Below are 14,369 nucleotides of genomic sequence, written 5' to 3' on the forward strand. Positions count from 1 at the left end.
GGCCCCAGTAGACTGCCGTAACCTTCATATGCATCTGGGCATGTCATCCACTGCTCCATCTTTTCCACTGAGGAGGCCCAGTTCTGACACATGCACTCTATGGCCAGTCCACCAGTCCTGCAATTCTCCCCATGCTTGGCGTTCTGAGTCCATCTGTTCAGTTGAGGGGATCCCAGAGACTTTATCTGAAATGATCCCAGACCTAACTTAAGTGTGTTTACCAAGATGTGGGCTGGCTCAGTCCATCCCCCGCATCAGCCTACGCATACACTAGTAGTTGCAATTGCTGGGCCAGTGCTGTCTCCAGCCCTATCTCTTACATAAACCAATAGATGTTGCCCAACCAACCCAACCCTGTGCACCACACATTCCTCCCTCACATACACCAGCAGGAAGTGTGGCCCAACAACGACGCCCAACGACTCCCACCAGACCCGCCTCCCCCAGTCCTGATCCTGTGCTTGCCAATACGTGCAATAGACTAGTCCAAACTGTCCCACATCCCATTTAGCTCTTGTACATGCCAGTGGGTATTGAAGCCTAGCTCAACCCAATCAACCCCACCATCCAGCCCACAGTCATGCCAGTGGGTGCCACCAGCTGTCCAGCCAGGTCCTCCCCGAGCCCTGGTTCTCATGGAAGTTTAAGCCCATCCGAGGTGCCCATAGTTTCCCCACTGGGCCCACTGCCTGTCCCAGATCCCACACTGTCCAGGTGATTCTGCAGTCTAGTTTGACAGGCCTTGCATCCAGTCCCAGCACTTGCCAGCTAATGCTGCGACAAAGTCCAGCCAGCCTGTACTTACTCTGCTTTTCAAACAAACAAATGGGGGGTGGTACTTGCATTATGGCACAGATGTTAAGCTAGCACTGCTTACTGCACCAGCGTCCCATATCCTGGCTACTCCACTTCCCATCCAACTTCCTGCTGTTTTGCTTGGGACAGCAAAGGAAGATGGCTCACCCACGTGAAAAAGACCTGCATGGCGTTCCAGGGCCCGGTTCAGCCTGGCCCAGTCCTGGCTGTTGCAACTACTGGAGGAACGAACCAGTGAGGGAAAATTCCCTCCCCTATCCCTTCAAATAAATAAATTTTTAAAAAGGAAGAATCGCTATTCTTAGGCATGCCTGTGCTTCATCTGAGATCCGCCCTGCTGGCTCCACTGCCTTACTCTGAGAGACTCTCATGCATATCATTGCTGTTGTCTTCCACCGATCTTAACCATTGCAATTCAGACACAGAAAAAATAGAAAAACCTTCAATCTTGAATCATGGTAAGTGTTACATGAGAGTTTGCTATAATTTTAACTAATTTTGTTTCCTGTTTCGGGATTTTAAACAATGATACAATGATTATAGTATATATCCCAGGTAATCTGGGGATAGAAACATAGAGGAGTTTAGTGATTTACCACCAGTGTGTATTGTTTATTTTACCAGTGGAATGCGGGGGGAGGGATGTATATTGGTATAGTTCTCATGTTATAGTCAACGGAGTCAGGCATCTTTGTGTTTATAAGAGTGCCTGTTCCCTTTGCTACCAATGGATTAATTATATCCAGTACCAACATGTCAGGTTTAAAATGACTGCAGACTCTTTAACGTAGCTCCCATCTACCAATGCTGGGACTGGCCATGGCATCCTAGAGGCTGAGCCCTTCTGTATCAGAAAGATATCACCCTGCCAGAGACAAGAATCCTTGGTCGGGCTCCAAACTGTCCTGCTATGCAGAGACAGGCCAAGGCCTCAGCTCTCCAGGAGCGGACATGCTGCCCAGCTTAGAGCGGGCTCTAACGCTTGACCTACGAAAGCCTGAGTTGTGACAAAATGACTTTTGGGTTAGACCTGGAAATATTTCTTACATAGCAGTAGAGAATCAGAACAGCATTCTGGTCACCTATTAGTAAAATCACCCATTTTATCTGACATGGTACTAACTTTTTTTTTTCTCTTTTCACTTTATATATGATGGTCGCTTTTTGCCATTTAAAACTACCATTTTTTGTTGCTAAATTGGTCAATATTCTCTTCTAAAATCAACTAGAGCATACAGTTGAGGTAAAGACACAATTTTAGGAACAACAGAGATGACAGAACTAGAACTAAGTTCCATAAAACACAAAGCCTGTGTGATGACCACAGCCGGACCTTGGCGTGGGCACGGGGACCAAGCTGCTCTGCTCCTGGGCCAGCTTCCTGCTCATGTGCCAGCTTCCTGCTCATGTGCCTGGCAGGCAGCAGAGACCCGGGCGGAGCTCCGGCTGCTGGCTTCAGCCTGGCCCAGCTCTGGCTGTTACAGCACTTCTCCCTCCCTGTCGGCCTTTGCCTCTGTCTTGTTCTGTCTCTCAGTAATTTTTTTAAAGATCTATTTATTTTTATTGGAAAGACAGATATACAGAGAGGAGGAAAGAGAGAGGAAGATCTTCTGTCTGATGGTTTACTCCTCAAGCGGCCGCAACGGCTGGAGCTGTGCCAATCCGAAGCCAGGAGCCAGGAACTTCCTCCAGGCCTCTCATGTGGGTGCAGGGTCCCAAGGCTTTGGGCTGTCCTCGACTGCTTCCCAGGCCACAAGCAGGGAGCTGGATAGTAAGTGGAGCTGCTGGGATTTGAACTGGCGTCCATATGGGATCCCGGGGCATGCTCAGGGCGAGGACCTTAACCACTACACTATCACACCAGGTCCAATAATATTTTTTTAAGAAGGGGTGTGATTTTTGTGTAATAGTTAAGATGTTATTGGGTCAATACAGTATGAACCTCTACTTCCAAATCAAACATGGACTCCCAATGGAACTGTTGGATGTATCTTGACAACAGGATGCTAGACTGTCTGGCATTGTCTGTACCAGCAATGTCAAACTGATGGACTATACTAACAATATGGAGATAATCAGCTGGGGGGGGGGTAGGAATTTGGGTAGGGGATAGGGACATCCCAGACCCTATGGAATTGTACCATAAAATTCAAAAAGAAAGAAAGAAAGAAAGAAAGAAATAAGAAAGAAAGAAAGAAAGAAAGAAAGAAAGAAAGAAAGAAAGAAAGAAAGAAAGAAAGAAAGAAAGAAAGAAAGAAAGAAAGGAAGGAAGGAAGGAAGGAAGGAAGGAGGGAAGGAAGGAAGAAAGAAAGGAAGGTAGGTAGGTTATTGGGAGGGCCCAGCACAGTAGCCTAGATCTTCCTCTCTGTCTTTCCTCCTCTCTGTCTGACTTTGTATTAAAAATAAAATAAATCTTTTTTTAAAAATAAAAAATAAATAAATTAATGGGCTGATTTATGCTGCCCGGTGTGACACCCAGTTCCCCTCTCAGAATGTCAAGATCAGGGTCAGCTCCAGTGGGATCCAGGCTCCTTCCAATGTGCATGGGACATAGTGGATGATGGTTCAAGTCCTGGGCTGCTGGCTCCCACCTGGGAGACCCAGATGCAGTCCTTGGCTTCTGCCTGGTCTACCCCTGCTGCAGCCACTTTAGGTGTGAATCAGTAGGTGGAAGATATCTCTCTGTGTCTTTAATACCTTTTTTAAAATCATTGCAAAAATAAGGGAATTACATAGCACGTGCGATGATTTACATTAATCAAAGAATTGGTTATAAGTAATTCACAGAAATTCAGGAATTGTGACTATAAACATGGAAACGCAAATACAAATAGTTAAGCATGTGAGACGGAATGGAAATGCCAAATAAGAACAATTTTCTTAATGTTTATTTAAAGGAGTTTGCAGTGTGAACTCCATCCTTGATTTCCAAATGGATGGCGGAGACCCAAGCGCTTTGGCCATCCCCTGTACCTTTCCCAGACTCTGAAAAGGCCATTCAAAATATAGATCTGCTAAAAAATATAGAGAGAGAGAGCGAGAGAGAGCGAGAGCCAGAGCGCGAGCCAGAGCGGCGAGCCAGAGCGGCGAGAGCCACAGCGAGAGACCTGCTTGCGACCGAAGTCCTGGGCGCCTTTTCCGATCGACCTCCAGGTGGCGACGCAGGACCGGCCCCGGTTCCCCCGCGCGCTCCTCCTCGGAGGCTCCGGACCACCGAGAAAAAGCCATTTGCTGGCTAGAGAAGCACGTCCCAGGCACGGCCGTGGGGCCATCTCGCACTTCCGCTTCCGGCACTGAGTTCCGGAAGTCGCTTGCGCGGGAGCCGAGTGCGTCCGGTGTGGTCTTTGTGAGATTCCGTCATGGCGTACCGGGGCCAGGGCCAGAAAGTGCAGAAGGTGATGGTGCAGCCCATCGTATCCTACCGCGGGCGAAGCCCCGAGGCCGGAGGGCGCGGGCCGGGGGGGGGGGACGTGGGCGTCCCTGCGCTGGGCGGGCTCGGGTGGGCCGTGCGTGTCTCCGTGTGCTCCTTAACCGCTCTGCTGCAGAACCTCATCTTCAGATACCTGCAAAATGTACGTAAGTCGTTTTGGGCGTCGTCCCCTAGGCGCCGGGAAGTGGAGGAGGTGTCCGGCAGGCAGGATGGGGTGACCGGGCCCTGCACGTGGCTCTGATTCCTGCCTCCGGATCCCGGGAAAACACGCGAAAGAGAACCCCGCCAGTGTAGACCACGTCCTGAGCCCGGGAGATGGGTACCCCGAGGGGAAGCTTCAAAGCTCGGGAACCCTGCCAGTGTAGACCACGTCCTAAGCCCGGGAGTTGGATACCCCGTGGGGAAGCTTCAGAGGTCGCTTTCCGAACCCCAAGCTTGTGGTGGGCGGGAAGTGAGTGCAGGGAAGTCAGCAGCAGGCGATTTGAGGCCACGTTGAAAAGCGTTGATTCGCTGTGTGCCATGGAATGCAGAACCTGGAGAAAGCCGTGTTTGGAAACAGGGCCTGGTTGCTAAAGATGCCCTTGATCACGGGAGATTTCGGCCGTCCCCCGTTTTCCCTCTGGTGTGTTTCAAGAGCGGAGGGAGATGAGGGCCTGGGGTGCCTCAGCACAGGGTCGACCTGACCAGGCATGGGGACCGTCCTAGGTGTTCGCTGTAGCTTTCCTGCCGGAGGAGCTGCAGCCCTGCTTTGGGGCGTGGTGAGTGGCTTGTGTGTGGTGGTGGTGTTAACGTTCTCTCCATGATCGTTTCAGAGGTCTCGGATTCAGGTGTGGCTGTATGAGCAGGTGAACATGCGGATAGAGGGCTGCATCATTGTGAGTACCCAGTGGTTCCTGGGGGAAGAGGCTGGTTTCCGGGGAATACCGGCCACGGCAGTGTTCACAAGGCCCAAGCCAGGCAAAGGTTTTCAGGGTCCACAGTGAGGTTTTCTCATTGTTCCCGTTGATGAGGGTTAAATCAGGAAGAAAACAGAGCTTTATGATCACTTAAGTAATACTGGAATCTTTTGCCGGGCTGGAGGGTTAACGGAAGAGAGGTAGGAATTAGTGGAGTGCTCTATTCATCCTGGTTTAGGTGACACCTGAGTCCAGCTGAGGTGCTGAGGACGCCTCCCAGGAGAGCAGCGAGCTGGAGAGCTGAAGTGTGGCTGGGAAGAGCATGGACAGCCTGGGGTGACCCTGTGCACCCCTCACGTCTTGGCTTATAAAGGGTCCGGAGAGTGGCGCGGCTGCCCTGTCTAATGAGTCCTGCATCCAAACAGGGAAGCAGGAGTTTGGGCTACTTTCTGGGCTTGTTTTCCAGGAAGAGGAATGGGATTTCTCATCCTGGGATTTCTGCACGTGCATACAATGGCTGGGCTGGGCTGTGATTTCACCTGAAAGTGACTGTCAGCTGATTTATTTTAGGGCTTTGATGAATACATGAACCTCGTACTAGATGATGCAGAGGAGATTCATTCTAAAACAAAGTCAAGAAAACAACTGGGTAAGACTCTTGGTATTTTTATGGAGTTCTAGAACTGTGTATTTGCCTGCAGGATTGAAAGAACTTCAGCTGTGTGTGTTTAAGTGCGTGTGCGCTGGAGAAGTTGTGAGGAGGGCAGGACACCCTACCCCTTGCCTCTCATTTAACCATGTGATTTCCCCATTTCTTCACCCAGATAGCTCTGGGGATCTTAAATCTGATGGGAAGGACAAACATTGGGCTGAGCAGTTAGGCCACTGGTTGGGTCACGTGCATCCCACATTGGCATTCCTGGATGCGGGGTCTGCTTCCTGCTGGTCGGCATCTGTGAGGCAGCAGCCTGAGTTACCAGCTGCTGGCTCTGGCCTGTCCCAGGCCCTGCTGCTGCAGGCATTTGAAGAGTGAACAGTAGACAGGAGCGCTCTGTCTTTTTCTGCCTCTGAAGTAAATAAGTAAATAAAAGTTGCCATCAGGAAAAATATATGCTTTGAAATATGAAAGTCAGAATGTCTTCATTTTGCTCTATAAAGTGTTTGGAACCATTGGCCACCTGCTTTTTAAAAAAGTGGAACAAATATACATTTATGGGATACATTTATAAAAGTTTGTTCTGAAAGAATCAGAATATGTTCGATCCCCTGATTGATTCCCAAGATGGCCACATGGCTGTGACTGGACAAGCCTGGAACAGCGAGGAGCCCCATCCCAGCCTCCCAGCGTGGCCAGCGGGAGACCAACCACCTGGGCTGTCCACTGCTGTCCCAGGACATTAGCAGGAGCCTGATTGGAAGTGGAGCACTGGAACTTGAGCTAGCGCCCACATGGGTTACTGATGTTGTAGTTGGAGGTTTTGCTTCACAGCTACTGCCCCGATGCGGTGTAGTTTCAGCATGGGTATACAGAATATGCTGGTCAGGTCGAGATAACTGGCATTTCCATTTCTTCTTAAAACTTCTTTATTGTTATTTGTTCAAAAGGTAGGCAGACAGATCTTCTGTCTGCTAGTTCACTCTGCAGTTGCCCACAATACCCAAGGACAAGGCCAGGCTGAAGCCAGGGGCCCAAGATTCGATTTGAGTCTCCTGCGTGAGTGGCAGGTGCCCAGATATTTGGACCATCTTGTGCTGCTTTCCCAGGCACATCCATAGGAAGCTGTTGGTCAAAACTGGAGTAGCCGGACTAGAAGCAGTGCCCATACGGGATGCAGGCCTCCCGGGCCACAGCTAAACTAGCTCACTGTGCCACAGTGCCACCCCCTGACATTTTTAAAACATTTCAGTGAGTGTGCCGTCATCTGCTGGGTTCACTCCCCACATTCCTACAACCACCAGGATGGAGCAGAGACTCGGCTAGGTCTCGTGTAGGGGACAGGAACCCAGTTTCTTAAGCTGTTACTGCTGTCTCGCAGGGTCTGTTGGCAGGAAGCTGGCAAGTGTCTGGAGCGAAAGCCACAGATCCAGGCACTCCATTGCAGCTGAAGATCCTTTTGTGTTTGGGCAGGGTTTTGTTTTTGTTTGTTTTGATTTTTTTTACCCCTTAGTAGGTGGGCATCTTAAACCAAACACCTGCCCTGCCTCCTCATTTCCCTGGGCCGTTTCTTCCTAGATTTTCATGACATGTAATAGACTGTTGTGAAGTGTAGTCGCTCGTTCCTACTATGTCGTTGCTCGAAACACTTGTGTTTATCTCCCTTAACTCTACTCTTCCCAGCTGCTAGTAATCGGTGTTCTACATTCAGATGGACTTTAAAAAAATGTTTTTATTTGAAAGACAGAGTTAGAGAGATTTTTCCATCTGGTGGTTCATTCTTTGAATGGCCGTAACCACTGGGGCTGGGTCAGGCCAAAGGCAGGAGCTGCTTCTGGAGCTAACCACATGGTATTGGGCCCAAGGGCTTGCCCCTGTGCGTTAGCAGGAACCAGAGCTTGACCCCGTTCCTGTATGAGGTGCTGCTGCTGTAGATCATAGCTTAACGCGCTGCGTTGCAGTGCCAGGTGCCAAGTGGACTTTAATTTGGCTTCTGCATAAGTTAGAGCGATTATAGGGTATTTGTTTTTCTATGTGACCTTTTCCCCTCCAGTTCCATCCATGTTGCTGCAATTGAGCAGTCATTCCCTTGTTTTGTGGATGTGTTACATTTGCGTTGGCCGTTCATTAACGAGCATCTACTCTTTTTTTTGAAGATACATATATTTTTTATTGGAAAGTGAGATTTACAGAGAGAAGGAGAGAGAGAGAAAAGATCTTTCATCTGCTGAATCATTCCCCAAGTGACAGCAATGGCCGGAGTGGAGCCAATCTGAAGCCAGGAGCCAGGAGCTTCTTCCAGGTCTCCCACACAGGTGCAGGGTCCCAAGGCTTTGGGCTGTCCTCGACTGCTTTCCCAGGTCACAAGCAGGGAGCTGGACGGGAAGTAGAGTGGGCAGGATTAGAATTGGTGCCCATATGGTATCCCAGTGCATGCAAGGCAAGGACCTTAGCCACTAGGTTACTGTGCCAGTAATTACTTTTTTTTTAATGACTTTTGTTTACTTTTATTTGAAAAATAGGGTTACAAAGAGAAGGAGAGATAGAGAGACTTCCATTCAGTGGTTCACTCTGCAGACGGCCTCAGTGGTTTGAAGCCAGGAGCTGCTTCTGGGTCTCCCACATGGATGCAGGTGCCCCAGAACTTGGGCCATCCTCTGCTGACTTCCTGGAACGTTGACAGGGAGTTGGGTTGGAAGTGGAGCGGGTGGGACTCAAAATGGGGCACATTGGGGATGCCTCCACAGCAGACAAGCTAAACTCGCTGCACCACAGCTCCAGCCTCAGTATCTGCTTTAATTCCATGCTGTGGTGACTGGGAAGAAACACAGATGTTTCTGGTCACGCAATTAGTATTTGTGGGGAACTAGCTTGGTCTCATTCCCTTTAAAATGGGATGGCTGTGTGGGGTGGTAGATGTCTGTGTAGTTGTTGGGGGACTCTCTCTTCTGTGCTGGCTACCATCAGTGTGAGTTTTCTTGGGGACTGGCCCTGTGGCATAGTGGTTCAAGGCGCTGCCTATTTAGTGGAATCCCATTTTGGAATGCTGGTTCTGTATCCCAGCTACTCCGTTCCGATCTGGCTTTGTTCCCGTGTGCTTACGAAGACAACCGAAGGCCTGCTTGGACGCCACTCACACCTGTGAGAAACCAGGGTATCCAGAGCTGGCTGCTGGGGCCGTTGGGGAATGGAACCAGCAGATGGAATACACCTCTTGTTTCCTGTGTCTGTCACTCTCACTGCTGTCACAGAATTTTTGAGTTCTATTTTCTGCACCTCTTTTGCAGCATTTGCTACTTTTTTTGTCTTTTTGATAGCAGCGATTCTAACCTCACCCTCTTTAAATCACTGTGGATGAGAGATCCTTTCTGTAACTGTCTTTGCCCTATGATACAAGGGTTTCCATTTTTATCTTTGCTTTTTCTTATTAAGATTTATTTCTTTATTTAAATTTTTTTCTCCCTCCTCTATTTGAAAGGCAGAGTTAGAGAGAGAGAGATCTTCCATTCACTTGTTCACTCCCCAAATGTTTACAGTGGCTAAAGCTGAGTTAGGATGAAGCCAAGTGCCCAAAGCTGCTTCCAGGTCTCCTTTGTGGGTGCAGGGTCCCAAGTCCTTGAACCATCTTTCACTGCTTTCCCAGGCCGTTGGGGGGAGCTGCATCAGAAGTGGAGCAGCCAGCCAGGACGTGACTGGCACACGTGTGATGCTGGTCACTGCACTGGCCCCTCTGGTTATCTTGATTGAGGCTTGTACATGTTCTTCAACATTCAGGCACTGACTGGCCGAGTTGCTCCAGGCCCTCCCGACGGTATTGTTTTCCTGAGCACTCAGGGACAGCTGGAATCACCATCTGTACATTAACTCCCCAAACTATGTCCAGCACATTTCAGAGCAGTCCCTTAAATCTACTCAGAATTTCTACATGAAAGTGTCAAGTTTGTCAGTTAGCCTACAGAAATTAAACTCATTTCCTACTCAGTTCTTTTTCTTTTATTGGAAAGGCAGATTTATAGAGAGAAGGAGAGACAGAGAAAGATCTTCTGTCTGCTGGTTCACTCAAGTGGCCACAACTGCTGGAACTGAGCTGATGTGGAGCCAGGAGCTCTCTCTGGGTCCCCATGTGGGTGCAGGGTCCCAAAGCTTTGGGCCGTCCTTGACTGCTTTTCCCAGGCCATAAACGGAGGGAGCTGGATGGGAAGCGGAGCTGCTGGGATTAGAACCGGTGCCTATGTGGGATCCCGGCGTATGCAAGGCAAGGATTTATCCACTGAGCCATCATGCCAGGCCTGTTCCCACTCAGTTCTTACAGTCAATTCTTAGTTGCTCTGCAGGCTTCGATCATTTGAGAAGACCAATGTTATCATCCAACTTAGGGGCTGACATCACGTCACAGTGGGTGCTGCTTGGGACACTGGCATTGCTTGAAGTGCCTCGGTTTGAGTCCCAGCTGCTCTACTTCCCAGCTGGCTCTCTGCTGATGCACTAGGGAAAGTAGTGGACAGTGGCCCAAGCATTTCATCCCTGTCACCCATGTGGGGTACCTGGATGGCGTAATCGTAGGCTCATCCCGGCCTGTCCCCTACTGCTGAGGCCGTTTGGGGAGTGAACCAGTAGATGGACGCTCTCTTGATGTCTCCCTCTCACCTGTGTTTCTGATTGGCTTACTCTGCGAGGTCCTGTGTGACTCAGCCTGATCCCTCCTCCTGCGTATCCTGCACCATTGTCTGCCATGTTTCTCTGTGCTCAGTTCTTTGGATCTGCACACTTGTCTCACCATGACTTGCTGTGTATGCTCTGCTGTGTCTTTAGGACTCAGGTGAAAAGTGCTTCCTCATTCCAACTTCAGTATATGTGCTGCCAAAGCAAGCACGAAAATTACTTCTTCTAAGGCACCTGGGCTGAGTTTGGTTTTGCTTGGGGCAGGGTATGGTGTGTTCTCTGAGTCTGGTAAAGCCTTCATTAGTGGCATTATTTTGTTACTGGCTCACAGTTGACCTAACTCAGAACCTGACAAGTGATAGAAACACGGAAGTATTTGAACAACGAATGCTTTTTCTTTTTCTTTTTTTTTTTTTTAAGATTTATTTATTTTTATTACAACGTCAGATATACAGAGAGGAGAGACAGAGAGGAAGATCTTCCTTCGGATGATTCACTCCCCAAGTGAACTCAACGGCCAGTGCTGTGCCGATCTGAAGCCAGGAACCAGGAACCTCTGCAGGGTCTCCCATGCGGGTGCAGGGTCCCAATGCATTGGGCCATCCTCGACTGCTTTCCCAGGCCACAAGCAAGGAACTGGATGGGAAGTGGAGCTGTTGGGATTAGAACCGGTGCCCATATGGGATCCCGGGGCTTTCAAGGCGAGGACTTTAGCTGCTAGGCCATGGTGCCGGGCCCGGAATGCAGTTTCTTTTTTTTTTCTTTCTTTTTTTTTTTTTTGTACATTTTATTATTATTATTATTATTTTATAATACAGTTCCATATTCCCTTATCCCCTCCCCAGTTCCCTCCCCCACCAGTTCCTCTATATCATTACTAACATATAGTTCTTCACACTCAGTCATATGTCCATCATTGCGGGCCTGGACAGTGGCAGAGAGTCCAGAATCCTATTGTCAAGATATAGTAGATAGTTTCATTGTAAGTCCATTTTTGTCTGGAAGCAGAAATGCATACCACACTACATCCTCACATCTGAATGTTAATCTCCATTTCACAGCTACTGTACATCCCCTTAAATGAAAAGTCATGTTTCAAAATCAACAATAGAAAGAAAAGAGGAAATTTACAATGCCGTGAAGTTAAATGACATGTTACTAGATATGTTTCACCCCCCAAGTGAGCTGCAACGGGCCGGTGCGCGCCGATCTGAAGCCGGGAACCTGGAACCTCCTCCGGGTCTCCCACACAGGTGCAGGGTCCCAATGCATTGGGCCGTCCTCGACTGCTTTCCCGGGCCACAAGCAGGGAGCTGGATGGGAAGCGGAGCCGCCGGGATCAGAACCAGCGCCCATATGGGATCCCGGGGCTTTCAAGGCGAGGACTTTAGCCACTAGGCCATACCACCGGGTCCGGAATGCAGTTTCTTAACCCAGTTAGTACAGTCCTGGTGACGTAATGGTTTTACCTACAAGTGACTTCTGCTGACAGGCCATGACCATGACATTAACTTGGCATTTTGTCTTTGTTCATTGCTGGGTTCACAGTTCACTGATACCTCATTAGTGGAGTTCAGGCTTCTCTGCCAGACCTTGAGAATTCTCTTGAATCTCTACTGAATAAATAGAAAGTAGATCCTGAGATGTGTTCCTGTTTAAGCTCTTTTAAGGAAACTTTTTTTTTTTTTTTTAAGGTTTTTGTCCTGACAGGATGGGCAAGCCAATCTTGTTGAGGTCATATTATTTATAAATAATTTGCCAAGTGTTAGATTCCCGTGGTGGTGATGTCCTGTGCAACACACTCATAGCTCATATAGAATCCTGGGAAAGTCATTTTCATCACTGAAGGTTGATTAGCAGTTCTAAAATGTTTACCAGTGTCCTGAGATGTTTATAGATGTTTCTCAGAAAGGAAAATGTCTTCTCAAATAAGTTTAGGTGGTACTAGGTGAAGGGCCAGGCTTGTGGTACAAAGGGTCAAACCACCACTCACATTGCTGGCATCCCAAATCAGAGTACTGGTTTGAATCCTGGCAGCTGTGTTTCCAGTCCGGGTTCCTACCACCACACGGAGCTAGTTGGAGTTCTGGGCTCCTGACTTTGGCCTCGCTCAATCCTGACCTTTACAGTCATGATAAATATACTTTTTAAAATACTGGGTAAAATTTAAATAGATTTTTTTAAAAGTATTTTTAAACAAGCCAGGAATTCAAAGAATGGGATTATAATATGCTACATTTCCCAGACTTGACATTTCAACTCATTTCTAAGCATTTACCGATCCAATATTGGTAAGTGTGAGGTTAGACCCAGTCAGTTGAGTTAGTCTGTAGAATTGGTACTGCTCGTCAGTTGTTGGAAGTTCGTCAATGCTAATGGAGCTAGAGGGCCTTTCAGTGTGTGGACAACACTTTGACTGGAAGCAGTGTTTTCAGAGTCTTGTCAAACAAGTGTATGCAAACTCTGTGGCTGCCTGATGATTGATGGTAGGAGCGTAGAGCTGCTAACAGTTTTTGTTTTTGTTTTTTTGCAGGTCGGATCATGCTAAAAGGAGATAATATTACTTTGCTACAAAGTGTCTCCAACTAGAAATGATGAATGAAGTGAGAAATTATTGAGAGGGCAGTGCTGTGTTTTTGTTTATTAGGTGTCCTTTTGTTGGGAACATAATTCTGAAACACTTGTTCATAATGTTTTGATTTTTATTAAAAATTTTACACTGTTTCTTTCTGTCCTGTGGTCAGAGAAAGTTTCCTGTTTGCTGTTGGTGTTTGCTTTTAAGTTGCTGGGGGCCGCAGCTTGCTACTCTGAGTGTGGACTTGTAGGAGCCTGAGGCTGAGTGGGAGATTGGGCAGGTAAGCTTCCGGTATTGGGTGGCAGACGGGAAGGGCGAGGGTTACGGCCTTCATGGGTGCGTTCCTCATGCTGGTGCTGCTGCCGAGACATGGGAGAGCTTAACCATAAGATTGGGAGTGGCCCAGTATGTTCTCCATACCATGGAGTCAGGGTGAGATCTCTGTGAGTTTTGTCAGTTTAATTAGAAGGTGATTTTTTTTTTTTGCGTTCTTTTGTTTGTTTTTTAATGTCTCTCTTGCCACAAAAATGTTTATTTGAGAAGTAGCTGTTGGTTTACTCCCCCAGTTTGCGCGACAGCCAGGCTGGGCTGTGTGGAAACAGTCCATGGGAGTCCCTGTGGTGGATGGCAGGGCCCTTCGTGTCCTGCCTCGTGTAGGAGCAGGAAGCTGGGATTGGGAGCAGAGCCAGGACTTAAAGCCAGGCACTCTGCTGTGGATTCAGGTGTCCCCATGTGGCTTCGTTACCATGACACCAAATTGTCTCCCCTGGGAACGGGAGTACTTGAACATAGGCAAAGAGTGAAGTGTCTGGAGCAGCAGGAGTCTTGGTGACACTCAGCATCCGAGAAAGAGCACAGCGGAATTGATAGTCTTGCAGAAATACACCTCTTATTGTTGAGGATTTGCTTCTGCCATAGTGATTGAGTTTCATTAAGTGGGCGGACCTCCCTTCCACCTATATTTTAGAGACTCTTAATAGTTATTAAACATCTGCTGTTAGATGCAAAGTTGAATAAATATAGTGAAACAAAATGGTAAGCATGGCTTTAATGCTGTGTGCTGTTTGGATCTTGAAAGGTGGTGTCGGTGGGTGAGGAAGGACAGGAATTCCAGCTCCCGCTGTTCTGCTTGGCGTATAAGGGAGATGGAAACTTCGTTAAACTGAGTAAAGCAAACTCCAGCACAGAGAGCCTGTGTGGATGAGTGTCAGGGTCCGGCCTGGAGCGTTTCAGTCCAGCTGGAGTCCTCTTGTCTGTTCCTGGGCCTTTTTGGTGAAGACAGCTTCAGTTCTCTGCACATGTTTGAGTCTGAGATTCTTGGATGCAGCCACAGCA

General features: G+C 48.3%; 1 protein-coding gene across 1 annotated transcript; it reads left to right on the forward strand.

Moving 5' to 3' along the window:
- The first annotated feature begins 4,088 nt into the window (after positions 1 to 4,088).
- On the forward strand, positions 4,089 to 13,183 carry SNRPE (small nuclear ribonucleoprotein polypeptide E). The gene is made up of 5 exons (XM_004578737.3): positions 4,089 to 4,229; positions 4,362 to 4,388; positions 5,059 to 5,121; positions 5,713 to 5,791; positions 12,993 to 13,183. The coding sequence occupies exons 1-5, from the start codon at positions 4,176 to 4,178 to the stop codon at positions 13,046 to 13,048; spliced, it is 279 nt and encodes a 92-aa protein (XP_004578794.1). The 5' UTR covers positions 4,089 to 4,175; the 3' UTR covers positions 13,049 to 13,183.
- Positions 13,184 to 14,369: the final 1,186 nt, after the last annotated feature.

Source organism: Ochotona princeps, chromosome 10, assembly GCF_030435755.1.
Source record: "Ochotona princeps isolate mOchPri1 chromosome 10, mOchPri1.hap1, whole genome shotgun sequence".
In the NCBI taxonomy this organism is placed as follows: Eukaryota; Metazoa; Chordata; class Mammalia; order Lagomorpha; family Ochotonidae; genus Ochotona; species Ochotona princeps.

Bases quoted from the DNA above. Each gene is read 5' to 3' on its own strand.
- SNRPE (XM_004578737.3), top strand. From the start codon at position 4,176: ATGGCGTACCGGGGCCAGGGCCAGAAAGTGCAGAAGGTGATGGTGCAG. The intron at 4,230-4,361 runs GTATCCTACCGC...GCTCTGCTGCAG, and splicing joins AGGTGATGGTGCAGCCCATC to AACCTCATCTTCAGATACCT. The intron at 5,122-5,712 runs GTGAGTACCCAG...GATTTATTTTAG, and splicing joins GGATAGAGGGCTGCATCATT to GGCTTTGATGAATACATGAA.